General features: G+C 61.3%; 1 protein-coding gene across 9 annotated transcripts; it reads right to left on the reverse strand.

The window, feature by feature from the left end:
* Positions 1-1,279: 1,279 nt before the first annotated feature.
* On the reverse strand, positions 1,280-18,987 carry NDRG4 (NDRG family member 4). Of its 9 annotated transcripts, none has more exons than XM_040615694.1 (17): positions 18,836-18,987; positions 14,957-15,129; positions 14,311-14,355; positions 9,910-10,015; positions 8,601-8,721; positions 8,266-8,328; positions 8,011-8,071; positions 7,620-7,706; positions 7,466-7,522; positions 6,992-7,095; positions 6,429-6,485; positions 6,283-6,334; positions 5,507-5,554; positions 5,225-5,260; positions 4,978-5,029; positions 4,284-4,322; positions 1,280-3,629 (listed from the first exon to the last, which is right to left on the reverse strand). In XM_040615694.1, exons 1-17 carry the CDS (start codon positions 18,870-18,872, stop codon positions 3,475-3,477), a joined length of 1,293 nt encoding a protein of 430 aa, XP_040471628.1. In that variant the 5' UTR covers positions 18,873-18,987; the 3' UTR covers positions 1,280-3,474. The 9 variants fall into 9 exon arrangements, with proteins under 9 accessions (XP_040471628.1, XP_040471633.1, XP_040471631.1 ...); XM_040615699.1 differs by having other exon boundaries at positions 14,957-15,048; positions 18,836-18,986; XM_040615697.1 differs by lacking the exon at positions 18,836-18,987 and adding an exon at positions 18,669-18,803 and having other exon boundaries at positions 14,957-15,048.
* Positions 18,988-20,091: the final 1,104 nt, after the last annotated feature.

A 20,091-nucleotide genomic window follows, 5' to 3' on the forward strand; every position in this document is an offset into this window, starting at 1 on the left:
AACACAAAACCCTCATTAATAACACCCTAGCCCCCCAGCTAGAGGCATGCCCCCCCCTCAAAGAAAGGCTTCACTGTCCCTCCAGCACCACAAGTGCAGCTGTGGCCTCCCCATGTCCTGCTGCAGCAGGTCCTTGCTCTTCTATGGTCTTTGGGTCCTCAGGTGGCTGCTCCCCTCCCAGCAGCTCCGCTATCCCAGCTGCAGCTCTCCTGACACCACAACAGTCTCCTGTCCTAGAGCCAGGCAGGAGACAGCCCATCGCAGCCCCACCAGTGCTATTCCAGTCCCTCTCCACCCAGATGAGGCTCACCCAAGCCAGGGGCAGCAGGGAGGGGGGCCCCAATTAGACACCCTTGCCAGAGAAGATCCTGAGACCAGAGGAGGGAGAGCCTGATGCTGAATAGAGGGAAAGAGAGAGAAGGGGCGGAAGGGAGGCCCCCAGAATCAAAGCAGAAGGAGAGAAGGCCCAGCAGGAGAGAAGCCTCAAGGCTGGAGCAAGACAGAGGAAGAGCTGGGAGCAGGGAGCCCAGCAGACCCCTGCAGCCACACCAGTGAGGAAAGGCCCCCGGGCTGCCTGCCCACGTCCCAGCTCAGAACTGGAGTCCTGCATCTCCTCCCCACATGTCCAGGCTCTTCTCCACCCACCTCAGGCAACCCTGTGTGAGCTACACAGTCACTCTCTCTCCATGCCCTGGCTCTGGGACCCTCTTCATGGACTGGGACCACTCCAGAGTGCCCCAGTACAAGGCAGACACTGACATACTGGAGCAGGGACGAGGGCTAGGATGCAGGGAGGGGATCCTCCTCAGCAAGGACTTATTTGGAAAGGGCCGTGGCCTGGGATGTTCAGACCTTGATGGGAAGACAAACAGGGAGCCTGCAATCCTGGAAGAGGGCAGGGAGGCTGGATCTCCTGAGGACCCGTCTCACCCCCAGAGCTGCACAGCCAAGGCTCTTTCCTTCCCCAGTGGGCAGCCCGTGGATCCAACCTTGCCAGGCCACAGCAGGCAGCTTTCCAGTCTCCATCCACTCCCAACATATGGGCCACTCTGCCTATGGCTTCCCCGAAGCCAAAGCACCCCATGGATCCTCGCCATATGCCCTCTGGGGTCCTGGGCTCTCCTTCAGGGGCACCCTAGTTCCCCTCTCCCAGCGGTGCAGCCCCTCGTGGGGTTGGTGGCCAAGGTGTCCCTGTTGTCCTCCCTGCCCGCCAGATCTCTGCAGGCAGGTGCAGGATGGGTTCAGATCTGTTTCCCTGCAGCACGTTGAAAAGAGCACAGCAGGTTCTTAACATCTTTATTAGTTTGTTTGTTTTTTTTTCCAACAGAGTAAATCCTCTCTACAGCAACGGGTTAGTTAAATCCAGTTTACATATTGCCATCTCTTGAGTGCTGCGGCCTTGATGCCGCTGTGACAAAACCAGGTTGCACTCAGGCAGGAAAATGCATTAAATTCTGCTGTGACTGGGAAAAAAAGGAAAAACCAACAAAAATCAAAAGAACAAACCACCAAGGAAAACCAAACTGACCAACAAAACCAAGCTGAGGAACTGAAGGTGAGCACAGCCAGACTACCTCCAGGGAAACCACACGGCACTGCGTGGATGAGGATGAGGGGAATGAACCCAAAAAGGTCAGGGACTGGACAAACCCTTATATATATTAGGTATAGGTATTTATATATATATATTATCTAGGAAAGACACACTGAGAAAACAAGAAATTGCAGCGGTATCTACAGTAAAAAGGAGCTACATAGCTTTCAGAGTCACACTGAGAAGGAAGCACATGGCAGGACAAAGTGGGGGACAAATGGGGACACTGGTGTTTTTGGGGTGGCCATTTCAATATGGGAGGGACTGGGCAAGGCATGGGTCTCAGGCCAAAAGCCCTCGTATACCCACTGGGAGCCCCAGGACCCCTGTGGCCCTCACTGGGGAGTGGGGACGGGGTCGGTGGAGAGCGAGTGCTTTCGGAGGGCTGGGTGGGACCTGCTCCCAGCAGGCTGATTCTGCTTGCCCAGATGGTGGCACCCGGTGGGTCCCCCCCGGACCACCCACAAAGACCTGAGCACCCGTCAGCACAGGCAAGGGCCCTCTTACCCCAGGTGCAGGAGGAGCTAGCTGGGTTCTGCTGCCCGCGGGGTGGACCAGGGGCAGCAGCTGAGGCGGGGAGGACGATGGTGGGGTTATGTGATGACGCAGCTCTCCATGTCGAGCACGCGGCTGGATCCACCTGGAGCTGGTGGCTGGATTTGTCCCCCACCCAAACCCTTGAGAGATGCCCCACTCAATGTGCAGGCAAGATGCTGGGCTTGGAGGGGGTGTGGGTGGGTTTGGGTGGCCATGGTGGGTCTGGCCAGCTCTGTGGGCAAAGCCAGACTCTTGGGTGCTCCCCATGTCCTGTGGCTCACCCCACACTGCCAGCACCTTGCAGTGATGCACCCTGCAGGGCAGAGGGTGCTGAGGGCTCCCCAGCATTGCGGGGGGGGAGTGTCACATCTTATTGCTAATGGCTGCGCTGTGGTGACACCCACAGGCTGTGGCAAAACTGAAAGGAGGATTTGCCATGTGACATCCCCAAACCCAGTGGCTTCTGAGCCCTGGTGGCCTCAGCCCAAGAGCTGGAGCTGCCGGTGCGGCAGGGACCAAGCAAGTCAGGGCACACGGCCCCCTGTCCCCCCCGGTGTGTTTTTGGTGGTAGGCAGTGATTGTACTTCTTGCAACAAGGGAACAAGGAGGTGCCACCATGGCTGAGAGTGGGGGCAGCAGCAGGACAACCCCCATGCCACCCTCCTGCCCTGAGGGCTTCTGGACCAGGGCTGAGCCCCCTCCACCTGCCCCAGGGCAGCCCTCAGGGTACAGGACCAGGGCAAGGGGACAGTCTGGGCTGTGATTTCTCACAATGGTCAGCCAGCTCCAGGGCAGCAGGTCCTGGGCATGCAGGAGGATCCCATACTAGCTCTCCCCAGGGAGGGCCAGTGGGGAGAAACAGGAGCTGCATCCCCAGGAAGGGCCCAGTGACCTCCCAGTGAGTGCTGCTCCCTGTCCCTGTCTTTCGCCTGGCTTAGCCAGCTATCGGTTGACCCTGGGGGAACCAACCTACCTCCTGTGTTCTCTTCACGTCCTGCTGTCCTGCCTCATCCCACCATCCTGTCCCCATCTTGCCACCCTGCCCCTATTTCCCCATCCTGGCCCACCCTCCCGAGCCAGGGGCAAGTCGATGCTAGGGAGGGTGCGGAACAATACAGAACCATGTGTGAGTGCTGGAGGAAGCCAGGAGCTGGAAGGCAGGGAAGCAAAGGCCCTCTCCTCCGGTACCAGACAAGGGGATGAGGCCAGTGGCAGAGACAAACCAACCCCAAAGGAGCGAGGGCCCTGGTGGAGGATGTCCACGGAGTGGGTGGGTGGGTGCTGGCGGGATGCTGACGGATGAGAGATGGCTCTGGAGGCGACGCTGGCGGTGGGTGCGGACTTCAGCACGATACCTCCATGGTGTGGTTGATCTGCCCCATGGCCTCGGTGCTCTCCGAGTGGGTGCAGGCACGTGGGCGGGTGCCATCCACTGAGCTGGTGCTGGTGAGGGAGGCCGTGCGGGAGCGTGCCAGGCGGGTCATGCTGGCGGATGGCACTGCACGGGCACAGAGAGATGGACGGGGTGCTCAGCTCCCTCCAAATGCTAACGCTGCCTCACTCACGAAAGCAAAGCCACCAGTCCCGCTCCCTGATGCGAATGACCCCAGGCACAAGCTTGCAGCATGCGGTGCTGTGACATGAGCAGCTCCAGCCTGGCAAGGGACAGCAGGGCAGGGATGGGGTGCCCTGCGACAGGCCACACACTGGGCACACCTGCGCACCCAGGCACGCGACCACTGGGCATGAGGCGGGGGGGACCCCTGGCCACCATGCTCCGGGGAAGGCATGAGCTGGGACGGGAGCTCTCCTGGGTCCCGAGGGTGTGCAGGGAAGGCGACACCCTCCTCCAGCCAGGATGCCCAGCAGGTACAGCTCCTGGCTAGCTGGAGGGGGGCACAGTGGGCACACTGCTGAGACTGTGCCTGCATGGGGGGAGGGCGGGACACACTTCTCCAAATGCCATTTCTCAGCCTTCAGCCCTTGCTCAGGGTGCCGTCTCAGGCCAAGCGGAGCAAGGCAGAGGGCAGCTGGCTGGGAAGGGGCAGCCCTGCACCCAGGCTGCTCCCAAAAGTGCCCAGGCAGCTCGAGGGCACAGGCCAGGCAGGCACCATGCAGCAGCGGGCTCAGGCTGCGCAGCAGTGAGTGGTACCTGTGCCTCCACTCAGCCTCCGATCCTTCAGGTGGGCAACTGGCAGGGGTGGAACGGGAGAAGGGGAGGGAGGGCAGAGAGAGAGCGTCAGCTTGCTGGCCGCTCTGTGGGGCCAGGAGCCCCTGCCCGGCCCCACGTGTGCACGCACATGGGGCCTTCATGTGTGTACACAGACCTGCATGCACAGAGACACGTGTGCATGTGCAAATGGACCTGCAAGCACACACACACACACACACACACGGACTTTCACTCAAGTGCACACACAGGTAGGCACACAGACACCCCCCCCCACACACACGTGCTCACGGACCCATACACACACGTATGCACATAGACCTGTGCACCTGGACTCTGCACATCTGTATGCACACACACAGCCCCTGCTTGTGCACGGCCACACACACCTAAGTGTACATGCATGTACAGAGACCCTGTCCACACACCTACGTACACGCCGAGCCCTTGTACACATGTCCGCGTGCACACAGAGCTTGTACACCCCGCACCCCTACGAGCGCATGGATAGATATCTTGTACACCTGCACATACAACGGCACGGATGCACGTGCGGCTCTCCATCATGAAGGGCACGCAGGGGTGCCAGGCTCCTCTTCTGTGGCAGGGTCAGCACACACGCACACAGGCACACACGCATGCGCACACACAGGCACGCCCCAGCCCTGGCACTCACTGTAGCCCATGCCTTGCAGGAAGTACTTGAAGGCTTCCGTCAGCTTGCCGGGCTGTGGGGAGAGAGCAAGCTGAGTTGAGGCAGCACCAGGACCAAGATCCCTGCTCAACCCTGAGCTGCCTCTGGCAGCCCCTGCCCAAAACCCCTATGCCCACCTCAGCCCATCCCCTGGGAGCCAGGGACAGCACCAGAGCATGTCTCAGGGCCCAGCGTACCCAGTTAACTGCGGAAATTGTGGGGGGCTCACCTGTGTGACCTGGGGCAGCCCACCAGAGTCAGCCATCTGCAGAGAGAAGGTCCTGTTTAGTTTGGGAGGGTGCTTTTGCTACCCACCCTGTCCCCTAGTACCCCCTGGCGGGATGCCACTGCTGGGGCCACTCTGATCTCTCCACATACACCCAGCTCCATGGCCGGGACAGACCTGGAATGGGCAGATGGGGATGCCCTGCAACCCTGGGGCAGAGGGTAATGGGGCACTTCATGGGCAGCAGGGACCTTCCAGCCATGGTGCCCCATGCCACCCACCTACCTTCAGGAAGGTGGTGTTGGTAGGATCCAGCTTGGAGTTGCACTCCACCTGAGGGTGAGAGGAATGATATTAGCATGCTGGGGTGCCCTGAGCCTGGCAGAAGTTGCCCACAGGTACTGTCACTGGCCCCATGGCACTCTAGCTGGCACATCCCACCCCAACCAGGTGGAGACAGGGTGCTAGGTGAGCCCCGAGTCTGCAGAACCACCACCCCTTGCCATGGGACAGAGAGGATCTTCCTCCTGCTAGGCAGTGTCTGGGCAAGGGCGGGGGCTCAAAAGGGAGGGGAGGGGGGTTGGTGAGGCATCCTGTGTCTCACACGTGTGTACAAGCACACAAGTGTGCTTCTGTGCACATGCAAAGAGGTACATGTGATGGAGGAGGGGGAGCACGTGCACACAGTAAGTACAAATGTGGCTCCCTGCACAGTGCCTGCGGCTGAGTGTGCAAGTGTGGACAACCGTGTGGATGTGTGCAAGCACATGCATGTACTAGCAGCTCTTTGGGCTCTTTGGGCACATGTGGCTAAGCAAGGAGTGTGCCCATGTGCCAACACACCTGAGAATGCATGTTGTGAGCACGTCTGGCGTATGAGGAAGGGTAGATTTCCCAGGTGTGGCAACCATGCACAGATGCACGTGCACGCGTGCCCACATGAGCAGGTAGGTTTGCACACAAGCGCACAGGTGGCTGAGCAGGCAGCGAATATGTGCATGCCCTCAGGTTGGCACCACCTGCATGCGGGCCTGCAGGCACTACCCGGTCACATCACTCACCACCCCCTCCTCAGCAGGTGCGTTGTCTCCAACCACGAGCATCACGGGGCAGCTGGACGTGAGAGGAGGAAGGGGCACAGTCAGGGCTTGGCTTCGGTGGACTCCACTGCCCCGACCTCCCCACGCCATGCTGGTGCGACTCTTACCTCAGTGTCTTGGCATTGGGCACAGTCCCAGGCCGGTTGATGTCCAGGTCCCTGCGGCTGATGGAGAAGAAAGAGGGGCATTGCCGCCACCAATGCTACATGGCAGGAGCTGGGGCACCGCCAGCTCCAGGAAGCAGCATGCAGCCCTGCTGTCCCGGTACATGGTGCATGGAGGATGCCATGGCCATCACTGCCATGACCTGAGCAGAGCCCACAAAGCGGGATGCTCCCAACCCCTGGCACGCACGGGACAGCACCTCGGCCCTCTTCCCCAGGCCTGTGCCAGCACCCAGCACAGGAGGAGGCTAGGGGACCTGCACCCGTGGCCACGGGCTGTGGGATATGGCAAGGCTCTGTCACAGGTACCACCACTCCTGCATCCCCAGCCAGCACCAGCATCTCGATTTGCACCACCACCTACCTGCCTGTGCCAGAGGGTGATGGCAGCACCCAATGGATCAGGGTTCCTCTGGCGCCCTTGGGGCCACCCACCAGTGCTGCAGCCCCTCACCCTGGCGCAGACAGGGGGGCAGCCCACTAGCAGGACTGCCCAGGGTACCCACCTGTTGTACATGTTGAGGAAGAGCTGGAGGTTGAACTGGTTCACCACGCTGCCGATCTGCTGCCGGTAACTCTGCACCAGCTCCGTGTTGTTCACCAGCTCTTCCTGTGCCGGCAGGGGATGGAGATCAGGGCAGGTGCTGCCAGGTGCCACTGAAATGCCCACCCCTCCACCAGGCTGGCCCATGCTGTGCCGGCCAGCAGGGCAGAGTGGGAGGATGCTGGGCAATGCAGCTGGGCACAGCAGTGCTGCAGGCAGCACGCTCAGGCTGGACATGGGCACGAGCTGCACATTGGTCAGGCTAAGCCCAGGATCAGGCAGGAGGGATACAGGCAGGGCTTAACTAATGCCACCCCTGGGCACGGGGCAGGTCCAGCAGCACCTGGCAGCCAGGGCAGAGCACAGCCCAGGTGACACAGCTGGGATGCTGGGTAGGGGGCTGTGGCAGGGGGCCATCAGGACGCACAGCTCTTACCTGGCTGAACAGGTGGGACAGAACATTGTCCGGCAGTGTGCTAGTGAGGCCAGAGATCTGTGGAGGGAGCACAAAGGGTTACGGCACTGCCATGGCTGGCTCCTGCCCCGGGGAGCCACCAGGGCTGGGAGAGGGGGGACAGGGCCCTGCCCACCTTGGAAGCTGCCCAGTCAATCCAGCCTTTGCCATTGGGATCGATGTTCATGAGGACCAGCCCTTCGACCAGGTCAGGGAAGATAAGCTGCAGTGAGCAAGAGGGGTGGGTGCTCAGCAGGGAGGGGAGATGCGCCCAGGGCAGGCCTCCACCAGCACCACTGCCCACTGCGCAGGCATCGCACGGGGCTGATGTGGCCCTGTCCTGAGACCCATGGCGAGACTGCCCGGCCACCGTGGCCATGGCACTGCTGTCCTGGCCCTCCATCCCTCCAGGAGCCTTCAGGGTGGCACAGCCTGCCCAGGAGTGTCAGCTCCTGCTTCTTCCCATGCCCTGTGCTGCGGGCAGGTACGGGCAACTCAGGGCCAGCCCAGCCCAGCCCCAGGCTCACCGCAAACTTGGCCAGCACGTAGGCTCCTGCCCCGACACCGATCCCGATCACATACTTGAACCTGGAAAGTGGAGAGGTGCATATGGGGGGACAGTGGGCTCCAGCACAGGGGCCCCGGGGCAACCCTCCACCCACAGCATGGGGCACAAGGAGACACGCAGGGTGCCAGCTTACAGGGGCAACTCCCCCAGCCCCAGATTCCGGTCTTCTGACCGGCACCCTCAGCCAGCAGCTGTGGAAGAGAGGCCGACTCACCCGAAATGCTGCACCACGCTGGGTAACATGGCAGCCAGCTGGTCCATGGATGGGTACTGGTACCTGCAGCACGGAGAGGCACAGGACAGCAGTTAAGGGACCCACGCAGAGTGGGAAGGCTGGGACAGGGCAGCTGGGCTGCCCAAAGTGGGCAGGGAAACGCCACCCACCTGCAAACCACCCCATTGCCCACCCTGGGCCCGCTGGCTGCCTCAGGCTTTGACATGGTTAGGAGAGACCCACAGGTAGGGCATGACTGCCCGGGAAGCAACAACCCAGTGGGCAGGGAGGTGACATTCCGGCAGGCGTAGCAAGTCCCCAAAGCTGGCACCTACCCCTGAGGGAACTGCGAGGCTCCTGCCTGCTGGCCGGGTGCATCCACATGGCACACCACAAAGTGCTTTGTGATCTCCTGCATGTCCTCAAAGTTGAAGAAGGTGTTGAAGCAAAGCTTGTCTGTCAAAGGCAGGCAGGGGTTAGAGACCAAACACCCTGGCATGGGGGCCTGGGAGAGAGGTCGCCTGCCCTCCCGCTGCCCTTCAGCTGGGAGGTGACACGCCACCAAAGCCCTCCCATGCCCTTCTGTCCAGGCTTCTTGTCTCCACAGCAGAGATCACAGCCACTGTTAGCAAGGGCTGCATCCCTACCGGTGTTGGGAGGCATGGGGCTGGGTGGACACAGCCAGGAAGATGAGGAGTTCGGGGTGAGCTTCGTCTGCTTGGAGAGGTGGGACTGGGGGAGGCAAAACCCAGAGCTGCAGGACCACCCAGTGGGCAGTGGGATTAGCAGCCCAGGGTGTTATCAGCCCTATTCAAATTCCTCAGAAAGGGCTCAAGCAAACACGGGATTTGAGAGAAAGCTGTAAATCTCCCTCCTTGGAAACAGCCAAAGAAACAGCCCCAGTGCTGCTGTGGACAGGCCACCACCATTGCAGTGGGATACAGTCATTGCCAGGGCTTGGAGGGGTCCTGCAGGCCCCATGGCATCAGTGACAGGACATCCCTTGCAAAACTCGGGGCAAGGCAGGTTGTAAGGTCCATTGCAACCAACACTATACGTCCCCGGACACGAGAGTACTGCTGTGACGGTGGGGCAGCTCGCTCAGCCTGCCGGTGACTCAGCCTCACAAGGCACCAGGCATCCCGGCTCAGCCAAGGGGCACAGCCTGGGGCAGGGGTCTGCGGTGCAGGTCCAAGGCTGCAGGCTAACAGAGCGTGCAGCATCCACATCCAGAGCCCCAGCTCGAGGTCCTTCCTTCCCTGCTCTTCCCCATCTCCTTCAGCCCCCACTATGTCTGGCCACCAGCTCCTTGGTCCATGCTCTGAATGATGGGCTGGCGGTGGTGGGGACCCACCCAGCATCCCCCACATTCCATCCCTGCCTGACATGGGTGGGCAGACAGCCAGCACCAGGGCAGCCGAGCGCTCCTGGTTGTGCCTGGCCTGGGCTTTGGGTTCGGCTGAGCATCCAGACCTTCCTGGTGCTTTCAGATGCCTGGGGAGACCCAACGCAACCTGGAGACCCTCCACGGGAGGAGGCAAAGGAGCTGAGCCAGGGGCTTTGGCCGATGTCCTGGCACCCTGTGCAGCCCTGGGCTCACTCCCACCTGTCCCTGATCCCCTTGGCCCAGGGACCAGCACTCACGGTTGAGGCCCACATCATGGTACGTCATGATCGCCGGGCGATTCCCCTTGGGTGAGCCCCGGATGACCACGTGCAGCAGCCCATAGGGGGTCTCAATGTCATGTTCCTGGGGGAAGAGGAGAGATGGGGTGATGCCTGCCGGCCCCAAGACATCCTCTTCTGCCCTGCCATCCCACCCCTCACTGCTGCTTCCCCAGGTGGCTGGGTCCCATGGGAGCACAAGGGAAAGATGTGCAGCCATCCCAGGAAAACCCTCAGCTCTTGGGCATCCCTGTGGTGGCAGAAGGTAGGACAAATCACACAGAAATGCTCCCAGCCTCCACCAACTTGGGAAGGGAAGGGAGGATTTGGGATAGGATAATAGGATTTAGGATTGGACAGGTATATCATGTGATGGAATCACAGGATGGGATCAAGGGATAGAGGTCTGGGATGAGATGATTCAAGAGGGCTTGGAAGAGGAGGACTGTGGGACAGGACAGGCAGACCACAGGATGGGACAGACCACAAATGGGCCTAGATTCACTGTTCCTGGGACAAACAGGCAGACTTCAGAGCCTGGGCACCACCCCAGGAAATGCTGCAGCCTGATCCCAAAATGACAGCTAAAGTAACTTTAAAATCCCTTGGTCTGAAATGGCTGTGCACCCATACAGAGACCGAGACTGCCCTGTGCCTCAGCTTCCCTGGCTGGGAGGGCTCCAGCCTTGCCTTCACAGCCGTCATCCCCAGCCAGCAAGAGAAACTGAGGCTGCAAGCCCAGGTGCTTCCCAGGGACAAGGGACCAGGGGTCCCCTCCAGAGGCCCACGCCAGCCAGCCAGCTCACTGGCAGTGACCTCGAAGCTGGAATCTGGCAGGTGCAGAAGCATCATGTGCTGGGCAGGGGATGCTGGCAGGTACCCACCCAGAGCGGTCCTCGCTGTGGGTACTGGCAGCCCCGTGGATGGGCTGGTGGGAGGGAAGCACAGCAGGTTTGTGGACACTCCCATGGGTTACGTGCCAACAAGGACTCTGAAGGACATGGGCCTCAGATGGGAGGAACCACCTAAGGACAGGGGTCTCCTTACCCCAGTGCCTCCCCTCACCAAGATCCACTGTCCCTGGGGGAACACAGCACCTGAGGGTAGCTCAAGGGCTCTGTGGAGATAACACTCGGCTCCCCAAGGACATCCTGACCTCAGCCCTCATCCACAGCTGTCCCTCCACTTCCTGGGGCTGTATCAGGCAGCGGATGATGAGTGGGAACATCCCTCCACAGCAACGGATGGGGAAACCGAGGCAGAGGAAGGGCCTGGCCCAAGGTCACAGAGCAAGAGGCATCCATGTGATCTGTTCCGGCCCACAGGGCTGCCTGCTTGTCATCACCAGCTCAGCCTGCAATCCCACCCCAAAATCACATGCCCAAGTTGGAGGCTCCTTTCCCAGCACTGCCACCCCCCACTCTCCGTGCCAAGCCAGGCAGATCCATGCCCAGGTTGCAGCCTCTGCAGCATCACTGGGTACCGCAGCCCTGCCCTTTGCCGCAGGGATGCTTGTGGCAGGGGAGAGGCTAGCGAAACAGGGGATGCAGGTAGTGGGAGGGGTGGGCACCGGCAACCCGTGGCCCCCGCGGGGATGGGTGTGGGGGTCGCAACACCCACAGGTGCCTGAGAGAGCCCAGCCCTGTCCAAGTTATCTGCTCACCGCTGCGGCACTCCCACCTCACTTGTCCCCCTCCACACCGGCCTGTTGCCATCACCCTAGAGGCCAGAGAACACCCGAGGAATCGTGTCAAAACAGCAATAAACCCTCTCCCTCTGCAGCCCTGGGGGTGGGGAAGAGGCAGCACGTTCCCCCCCCCCATCAGCAGTCTGTGCCAGCACAGCCTGCAGCCACTGCAGCTGCGCTCACTCACCCTCGGCCTCAGCGCAGCATCTCTGCTGGGCTGGGGGAGGACACGCTCAAGGACAATGCGTCCCCAAAACCTGTGACATGTCGGGGATGCGGCAGCGGGGCTGGGGGAAGGAAAGGCTCCCCAGCAGCAGGTCCCCCCTGCACCAACCTATCTGGCCCACGCCAAGCCCCGCTAGGTGCAAAGGTCCAGCCCGGACGAGCAGGGGAGGTACCGGAGCAAAATTGTCTGGGGAAGGAGGGCAGCGAGCACGGGAACGACGGTACCTACCCCATCCCAGCACTCGGGCATGGTGAGGAAGCGGGCGGACGAGGATGCACGGGCAGGGTGTGCCGAGCACGGGGTCCCAGCGCGGGGCACAGCGGTGTTGTGGGCTGGGGTGAAGCAGAGCTCTGCACTGGCTCAGCCCCTCGCCTCAATTTATAGCGGAGCCCCAGCCCTGCGCTAAGCCCTCCCTCTCCCTTCCCCCTCCATGCGACGCGCAGCCCCAGCAGGTTTGGCTTCCATTGCAGGCAAGCGCTGCGATGGAGTGAGCACTCAGCCATTGGCTGCCGTGGGAATTATTCATGCTCCAATTGGCCCCAAATACCCTTGTTTATGAAGGAAAAAACGCCTGGCACTGCGCAGTCCCTGCTCCATCTTCCCTCCTTCGGCAGACCGAGCCAGGCAGAGCTGCCTGCACAGAGTTGCACTCGCACCCCTTGCAACACACACAGCAGCATCACAGCGGAGCCCAGCAATGCTCACCTGCCCCCATCACACACACACGTGCAGCTCCAGCCCCGTGCAGACACACAGAATCGTGCTGGAGCCTGCAGCCACCCAGACCGAGGCCCTGCAGCAATGCATACGTACCAGGAAGCGTGCACACCCCCCCAAACACGGGTACATGTTAAACACACAGGAGAAGGACGCAGCAGGGGTGCTCCTCACATGCACGTGACCATGCACATACGTGCACGGGAACACATACCAACAGACCCACAGGGGCCAGGCAAAACTGTGTCCCCACACGTGTCTGTCCATGCCAACTTTGGAAAAATGAATACAATGATCCATGCTGAAGCACATGCACCCACAAAACGCTTGTGCGTACCCCCCCAGGGCTGGTCCCGGTGTGCAGGATTTAGCCCCAACTGGGACATTGCCAGTGGCAGGTAAATAAGGCGGGAGGAATGACAACCCAGCAGTGCCAAGGGGTCACATCCTGTCCCTGGGCTGGCATGTGCTGTGTGTGCATGCACACGTGTGTGTATTCCCTGTGTGCAGGCAGGTAGTTTCTGCCCTAAGTCCAATGAGGCTTCACAAGAGGGTGAGTCCATCTGCCTGCAGCTCACACCCACAGACGGCCTTGTGCCACCGCGGCCCCAAAACCCCCCAGCAGGCTCTGGGTGACATGCCCCTGCACCCTGCCTGCCCTTCCCCAGCCCAGCACCACTGCCCAGCTCAGCACAGCTGGCACCCCAGCTGCTCCAGCATGAAGACAGGCAATCACGGATGGAGAAAGTCCTGCAGTCCCTCCAGTGCCTGCTCAAAGAGGATGGAAAGCCACAAGCCAATGCCAGACCAGGGCAGCATCCAGCAGGGACCCTCCAGCCTCCCTGCCTGCCACAGGGATGCTGCCTGTCAGCTGGAGCCTGCCATCACCTCCGCATCATCCCCACCCTGGCAGCTTGCCACGGCTCGCTTCCACCATTCCCTGCACACACCGCAGCTGTGGGGAGAGGGGGTCCAGCTGCCATCACCAACACATGCACGGGGCCTCCCTGCATGGCAAAGCCCCGTGTCCTCAGCCTCACCCAGCAGGCTTGCTCCTCTGGAGTCTGATGCTTAATGACAGGGACGAGCCACTTTTCCCTGGGGAAAGCCACGCTCCTGGTGGTCCCAGCCACTGGCAAAGTGGCGACATACAACCTGAAATTGGTCACCGGTGTCCCCTGGGAGGGGGGATGCTTTGGAAAAGGCAGCAAGCTGGGGTCTGGCAGCCTCACTGCCCTCCCTCCCGATCCACCAGCAGCCTGGTCTCTGCAGGGGCAGCCTGGTGTGGGACGAGCTTGTGCAAAGCGGGGAGAGCGATGAATGCCACCACAGGAGCCAGGCGCGAGCTAGAGGCGAAATGGAGGTACAAGGCAGGCAGGTGCCAGCCAGGGCAGCAGAGGGACCCTGGTCTCTGAGAGAGGTGGGTGGTACAGGGGGCAACGCCCCAGCTCTCCAAAAAAGAAAGAGGCTTTCAAACATCCTTACTGTAAGCAGGGAGCTGGAATCGCCCAGGAAACCATTGCCATGGCAATGGTAGAGGGGCTGGAAAAGCAGCTCAGCCCTCCTGAGAAGAAACGGCCTTCAAAAAAAGACTTTTTTGTCCCCAGCCTGTCACCAAGTGCCTGCCAGCCACATCCAAGGGCCAGCACAGAGCATGCCTGGCAGCATCCCCCCCGCTCCCCCCCGCACCGCAGGCTGCTGTCCCACATGGGACCCGGGGGTGGGGGCACCCCCCCGTGGCTGGTCATACCTTCCAGTCCATGTCCACAGCGGAGAGGAAGACATCCGAGTTCTCCTGGGGAGAGAAGGAGCCGTTAGGGACAGAGATGTCCCTCTGACACACCTCACTGCCATGGCACCCTTCTCCCACCCAACACACAAAGCCCCCTGACACCATAAGACCCACTCCCTGGAGCAGCGCTGGCTGCAGGGGGACGTGATGCCCACACGTGTGCACACATACATGCACATCTACAATACCTTCACACACGTGCATGCCCTGCCTGCACATGTGCACGCACAAAAGTGCGTATTAGCCTGTATGCACATCTTCATACGCGTACATCATCACACAAACCTGCACTCACCCACGTGTGTGCACTGATACCAGCACACATGTGCACGCACACACACTGACCACCACATGTGCACACACATGCACCCAATACCAGCACGTCTGTACACCCACATGCACTGAATACCAACATGCCTGGGCGCACACATGCACCCAATACCAGCATGTGTCTGAACACACACCTGCACCAAAGAGCAACACACACGTGCACACACACGTACCCCATACCAGCACGCACACACACCCACAAGCTCCCACTTAGGGACCCACGTCCTGGCACCCCATGTGCAGAAGCCAGAGCCAGTGCAGTCACCAGACTCACCAGCTCAGCATCCTGGCCCCGTAGCAGCGGCTTCTCTTCAGTGAAGCGCAGCTCGTGCAGCCCTGCCATGGTCATCTCCTGCAGCAGCAGCCCTGCCCAGGGCAAGGGAGATGTCAGGGAAGGTCCTGCCTCGGTCTCCTCCGCCCCAGCCCCTGGGAGCCTCCCAGGTCTCCCTGCCCATGGGGATGGGACCCAAATCAGCTTTACTCCACCCATCTACCGTGGGGACATGGTGCTTTGGCTCATCCGGGGGCCACAGCGAGCCCCTCCACTGACAGCTGGAAGTAGGCACGGAGCAGGCAGTGCCTAGAGGAACTCAGGTCGCAGCTCCCACCAGGGTCCAGTTCTCCCAGTTAAGGACAGACCTGTCTCCATGGTCTTAGGCAAACTGGGAGACCATCCTGGTCTGTCTGTGCTGGCCACCTCTGTAAAGGCTCAATTAAGGGCAAGAATATTCCAATTCCCACCCCAACTTCCAGCATCGGTTGGAGAGAGAAAATCCAATGTTTGGGCTGGTTTTAGGCTGCAGCCAGACATGGGTGGGACTGAGGGAGATCTCCCTGTGCAGCCAGAATGAGGGGTGATGTTTCTGAGCTGTGCTGGGAGGCAGAGATGCTCCGAGCAGCTGGGCAGCACAGTGGCAGCCTGAAGTTGGTTTTGCAAAGATGGGAGAAAAGCAAATGTGAAGCCTTTACTCCCAAACTCTTCTCCTTGCCTGTGAAGCGGGTGCTGGCCAGCCAGCAGCTCAACCCCAGGGCTTGCAGGGACAGACATGGAGCCACCACTCAGCAGACGTGTGACTGGATGCTCCTGACCAAGGAATTTGTACCCCCACAACACCGGCATCTCCAGAAACACCCCCAGGTATAAGCCCAGCTTTGAAAGCAGAGGGGAGCAAGGGGATGCTTGTGCCCACAGCAGCTGGCTGCACACAAAAGATAACAGGACATGGGGGACGCAGGGGACAATCCAGGCTCCGCTCTGCATAGATGAGGTGTGTGTAACTGGCAAGTCCCAGTGCAAGGGCCTTATCTGCACTCAGGCAGGATCTGGACCTCAGGCATCTGCCTTTGCAGCCTCTGTTTCAACCCCTTTCCCAAGGCCAAGCTTTTGGACAAGTTGTTGCTGCTCCAAATGGGCCAGCACCAGTCCCACACCCTCTCCACTGGCTACCCACGCTCTGCAATCTCCCAGAGATACGAAGGATGGTACGAGGCCGTGCTAGCACTGCAGCAAACACGGACCCTGCTCCATCCACAGCCTGGCCAAGCCTGCTCCGTGCTTTGTCCACCTTGAAACCTGGGTCAGCCCAGGCTGGCAATGTTGGAAAGCCCAAGGAATGCCACAAGCATTCCAAGGCCACAGGAATATGGGAGCTACTCATAAACTCCCCTCCAAAGCTGGATTTTGTTCATCCGACCGGGTTTTCCATTCAAAATCCAAGCAAGCTGTGCCACCTGGCTGCTTCATGCAGACAACGCACTTTGCTTTGCTCCTTGGGAGCCACTCAACAAAACAGAACCGTTTGGACAGAGAAACAACGGTTTGGATGGAGAAACACCACCGTGAAGCCTCCCAGGAGTCCCAGGGTGCCCAGCTCTGGGGACGTCCACCTGCACAGAGGGTCCCACCAGGCTGGGGGCCATGCAAAACCCCGGCAGGGAGAGGTGCTGACAGCCCTATGGAGAGGCACGCGTCTGGGACATGTTGCTCCAGGCTGGGCTGCTACTGGGGAAATAGCTTTGCGCAAGGGGACAGCCCTTGCCTGCAGCCCACCACCACAGCCAAGACGCTGCAGCCTGCAGAGCCACCGACCGAGCAAACCCGCGATTCCCTGGAATACAATCCCAGAATTAAAAAATGGGAGGAAAATCAGCCTCACCGGTAGCTGGGTCTGGAAGAGAGCAGGAGCGTCCCACGCTGGCTGTGCCAACCCACTGTGTGGCCACAGTCCCAGAGTGGCTCGGAACAGCATTTAGCATATGGTGAATGCCTTTATTAATTAAAGCCTCCAGCTAATACGGGAGGGAGGGTGGCCGAGCAATGAAGAAAGGCCCCCATGACCTTGCTTGTGTGGAGGTGGGGAAAGCTGGCTCACAAGGGATGTGGCAGAGCCCTGCACCAACCAGCATCCTCAGCATGGGATGGACAATCACCTAAAGCAGTGCTGAGCACAGGAACAGAGAAGGGTCAGTCAGCTCATCGGGGAGTCCTGTGGGTGCAGCACCTGGTGACCAGGATCACAGCCGTGCTGCCAGCTTCCCATGGGTGCTCTGCTCCCTACGCCACCCCACAGGTAACCTCATCCCTGCTACGCAGCAGTCAGGCTGTGGGCAGCGTCACCCAGCCCACTGGGCCACCGTCACTATGGAGTGCTGGTGAGAAAGTCACGGCTCCAGCTCCCCTCGCCAAAACAACTTGGCTCCTATCGCACAGCGGGGCAATGTGGCAACGAGCCCTTTTCCCTCCAGCTCGCCCCAATGCTCCCCAACAGCACCCAGCTCCGCTCCCACCCTGCCTTCCCGGTGCAGTGCCACCGTTTCCTGGGCACAGCTGGGACGTGCCTCCTCCCTAGTCCCAAATCAGTCCCAAACCCTGCATGACATTACTGCTCTGTTTGGGACTGGTGATCTGTGCTGCCAGGGCCCTGGCACTGCGTACATGGACGGGGACAGAAACAGCCATGTTAGCTTACCTTCCCCAGGGATCTGCAGCCCAGTGTTGGCTTACTGGAGGAGAACCAGCTCATGGCAAAAAAATACACTATTATTATTTTTGTTGTTGTTGTTGTTATCATCATCATCATTGTGACGAGGCTGTGGAAAGGGTTTAACACCAGGCAGCGTGTCTGGTCAGAAGGCAGGGGTCCCTCAGCTGATGCACCAGCCTCACGGGAATATCCCCACCGACCACCCGCGTCCTGCCCTGGCGCAGATGTGGCACCCACGGGATGTCGGCAGGGATTCTCCAGGCTGACTGAGCAGCGTGTGACAGACCGGGAGGCAAACCCGGAGGAGGAAGGGCTGGCCCCTGCCGGGCAGCGAAGCCAAGATGATTCCCAGTGGGGCGAAGAGAGGGAGAAAGGGAACCTGCAGCCCAGTCTGAGACAGAGTGTTCCCACAGCATCGCCCCCCCCCCGCCCCCGAGCAAGACTATTGAGGAGCTGTGAAGGGCTGGAGGTAAAACCCCAGTGTGACAAAGCCTGAGGCGTCTCCCACTCTGCCACTGCAGGACAAATACCCACAGCTCGCTCAGCCCCCATGGCGGGGCAGGGTCCGCACCCCAGCAGCCCCCACCAGCTAGCCTGACGGTGCGGTGCCCCAGGGTAGCACAGCAGCGGGCCGGCCACAGCACCAAAGCCACCAGGCTGGGGGACCCGCTGCCACCCGTGCGGGAGCTGAGCCCCCCAGGCCGGCGGGCGGCGGGGGCAGGGGGAGCTCTGCGGGGGCGCCGGCCGGCTCGCAGGAGCAGCCTCCTCCCCAGCGCCATCAGCGGGGCACTCGGGCAGCGGGGGGGGCTCCCGGGGGAAGCTGGCAGAGGAGCCGGTGCCGCAGGGATGCTCCAGCAGTCCCACAGGCACCCCCCGCCCACGGACCCCCGCGCCGAGGGGCTGCCGGCTCAGCACCCCCAGCACCCCCAAGCTGGGCTTTCCCCGGCGCAGCCCTGACAGCTCCCGCACCCCAAAAACATCGCTCGCCCCAGCAGCCCGTACCTGCGGGAGAAGAGGCAGGCGGCGGGCGGGGGGGGGGGGGGGGCGGCAGCCCCATCTCCCAGGGGAGCCGCAGGGCCCCCCCGACCCCAGCACGCCAGCGCCCGGCTCCTCCCAGCCTCGACCACCCGGCCCCGCCGCGCCGCGGGGGGCAGCGCCGCCGGCCGTACCTGTCAGCAGCTCGATCTTGTGCCGCAGCACCTTCATGCCGGGCCGGCGGGTGCCGGCGCCACCGGCGGGCGGGCCGGGGAGGCGGGCGGGGCGGCGGGCCCCGGCGCGGGGAGCGGGCGCAGCCGGAGCCGGTGCCGGTGCGAGGCGCGCAGGGCGGCGCAGGGGCGAGGCTGGGCACGGCCCCCGCCGGGCCGGTTCCTCCCCTCGCCGGGGCCGGCGGGGTGGGGACGGGTCCGGGACCGAGGGGCGATGGTGGGCGCCGGAGGGGGCCGCTGTGGTCGGGGTTCCCGGGAGCCGGGGACAGTAGGAGCCTTGGGGAGCCCCAGCTATGGGGCCCAAAGGGTCTGGGGGGTCCCCGGGAGCAGAGGATGCTGATGATCCAAGTGCCCAGGGAGGGTCCTGGGACAAGAGGGGACCTGTGCTACAGGGATACCTGGAGCAGAGCCACCGTGGCCAAGGGGTCTAGGGAGTCCCAGGGAGTGGGGCCATGAGGGCCAAAGGGCCTGGGCGTATCCAGGAACAAGAATAAGGATGACAAGGGACCTAGGGGTCCTCTGGAGAAGGTGCAGGTTCCCCTGAGCACAGGATGGTCATGGCCAAGGGTCCCAGGATAAGGGGGACCTGTGCAATGAGGGTCCCACAGCAGGGCCGTAATGGTCTGGGAATGCCAGAGCGTGAGGATGGTGTTAGCCACGGTGTCTGAAGGATCGCCCAGGAGTGGAGCTGGGATTCACCAGGAGCCACGGCTGGAGTGGTGGTGACACCCCACATATTGATGCTGGGGGTGTATGGTGGTGGCTGTTTGGGGTAGAACAGGAGGTTGTGGGGTGGCTGTTTGGGTCAGGCAACACCAGGGACTGTGAACACTGCCATGGGGGTGGGGGTGGTTGGAGGGGGCCAGTCCCACAGTGGGGAAGATGCAGGACCCTCATCTTCTGCACATGGCGTGGATGCTGGTGGTGCCTCCCTCTGCCATGGCTGTGATCCTGCACTGCCGGGGGCCACCAGATCTGCAGGGCAGCCAGTCTGCGGAGGTTTGCCCACCATCCCTGTAATGGTGCCCAGGCTCTAAGGGAGCCAGGGACTCCCAAGGTGGCATGGTGTGAAGCAAGGCAGTGTCCTCAATTGGGACAGCTGGTCCAGCAAGGACAGAGTGTCCAGCCTGCCCCTAGAGCAAGGGCTGCCCATCCTGCTGCTTGTTCCTTCCTCTGTACTTCTTTGGTATTGCTGTAATTCATTTTTTTCCATAGTCAGG

Source organism: Falco naumanni, chromosome 15 (assembly GCF_017639655.2).
Source record: "Falco naumanni isolate bFalNau1 chromosome 15, bFalNau1.pat, whole genome shotgun sequence".
NCBI classification, from domain to species: domain Eukaryota; kingdom Metazoa; phylum Chordata; class Aves; order Falconiformes; family Falconidae; genus Falco; species Falco naumanni.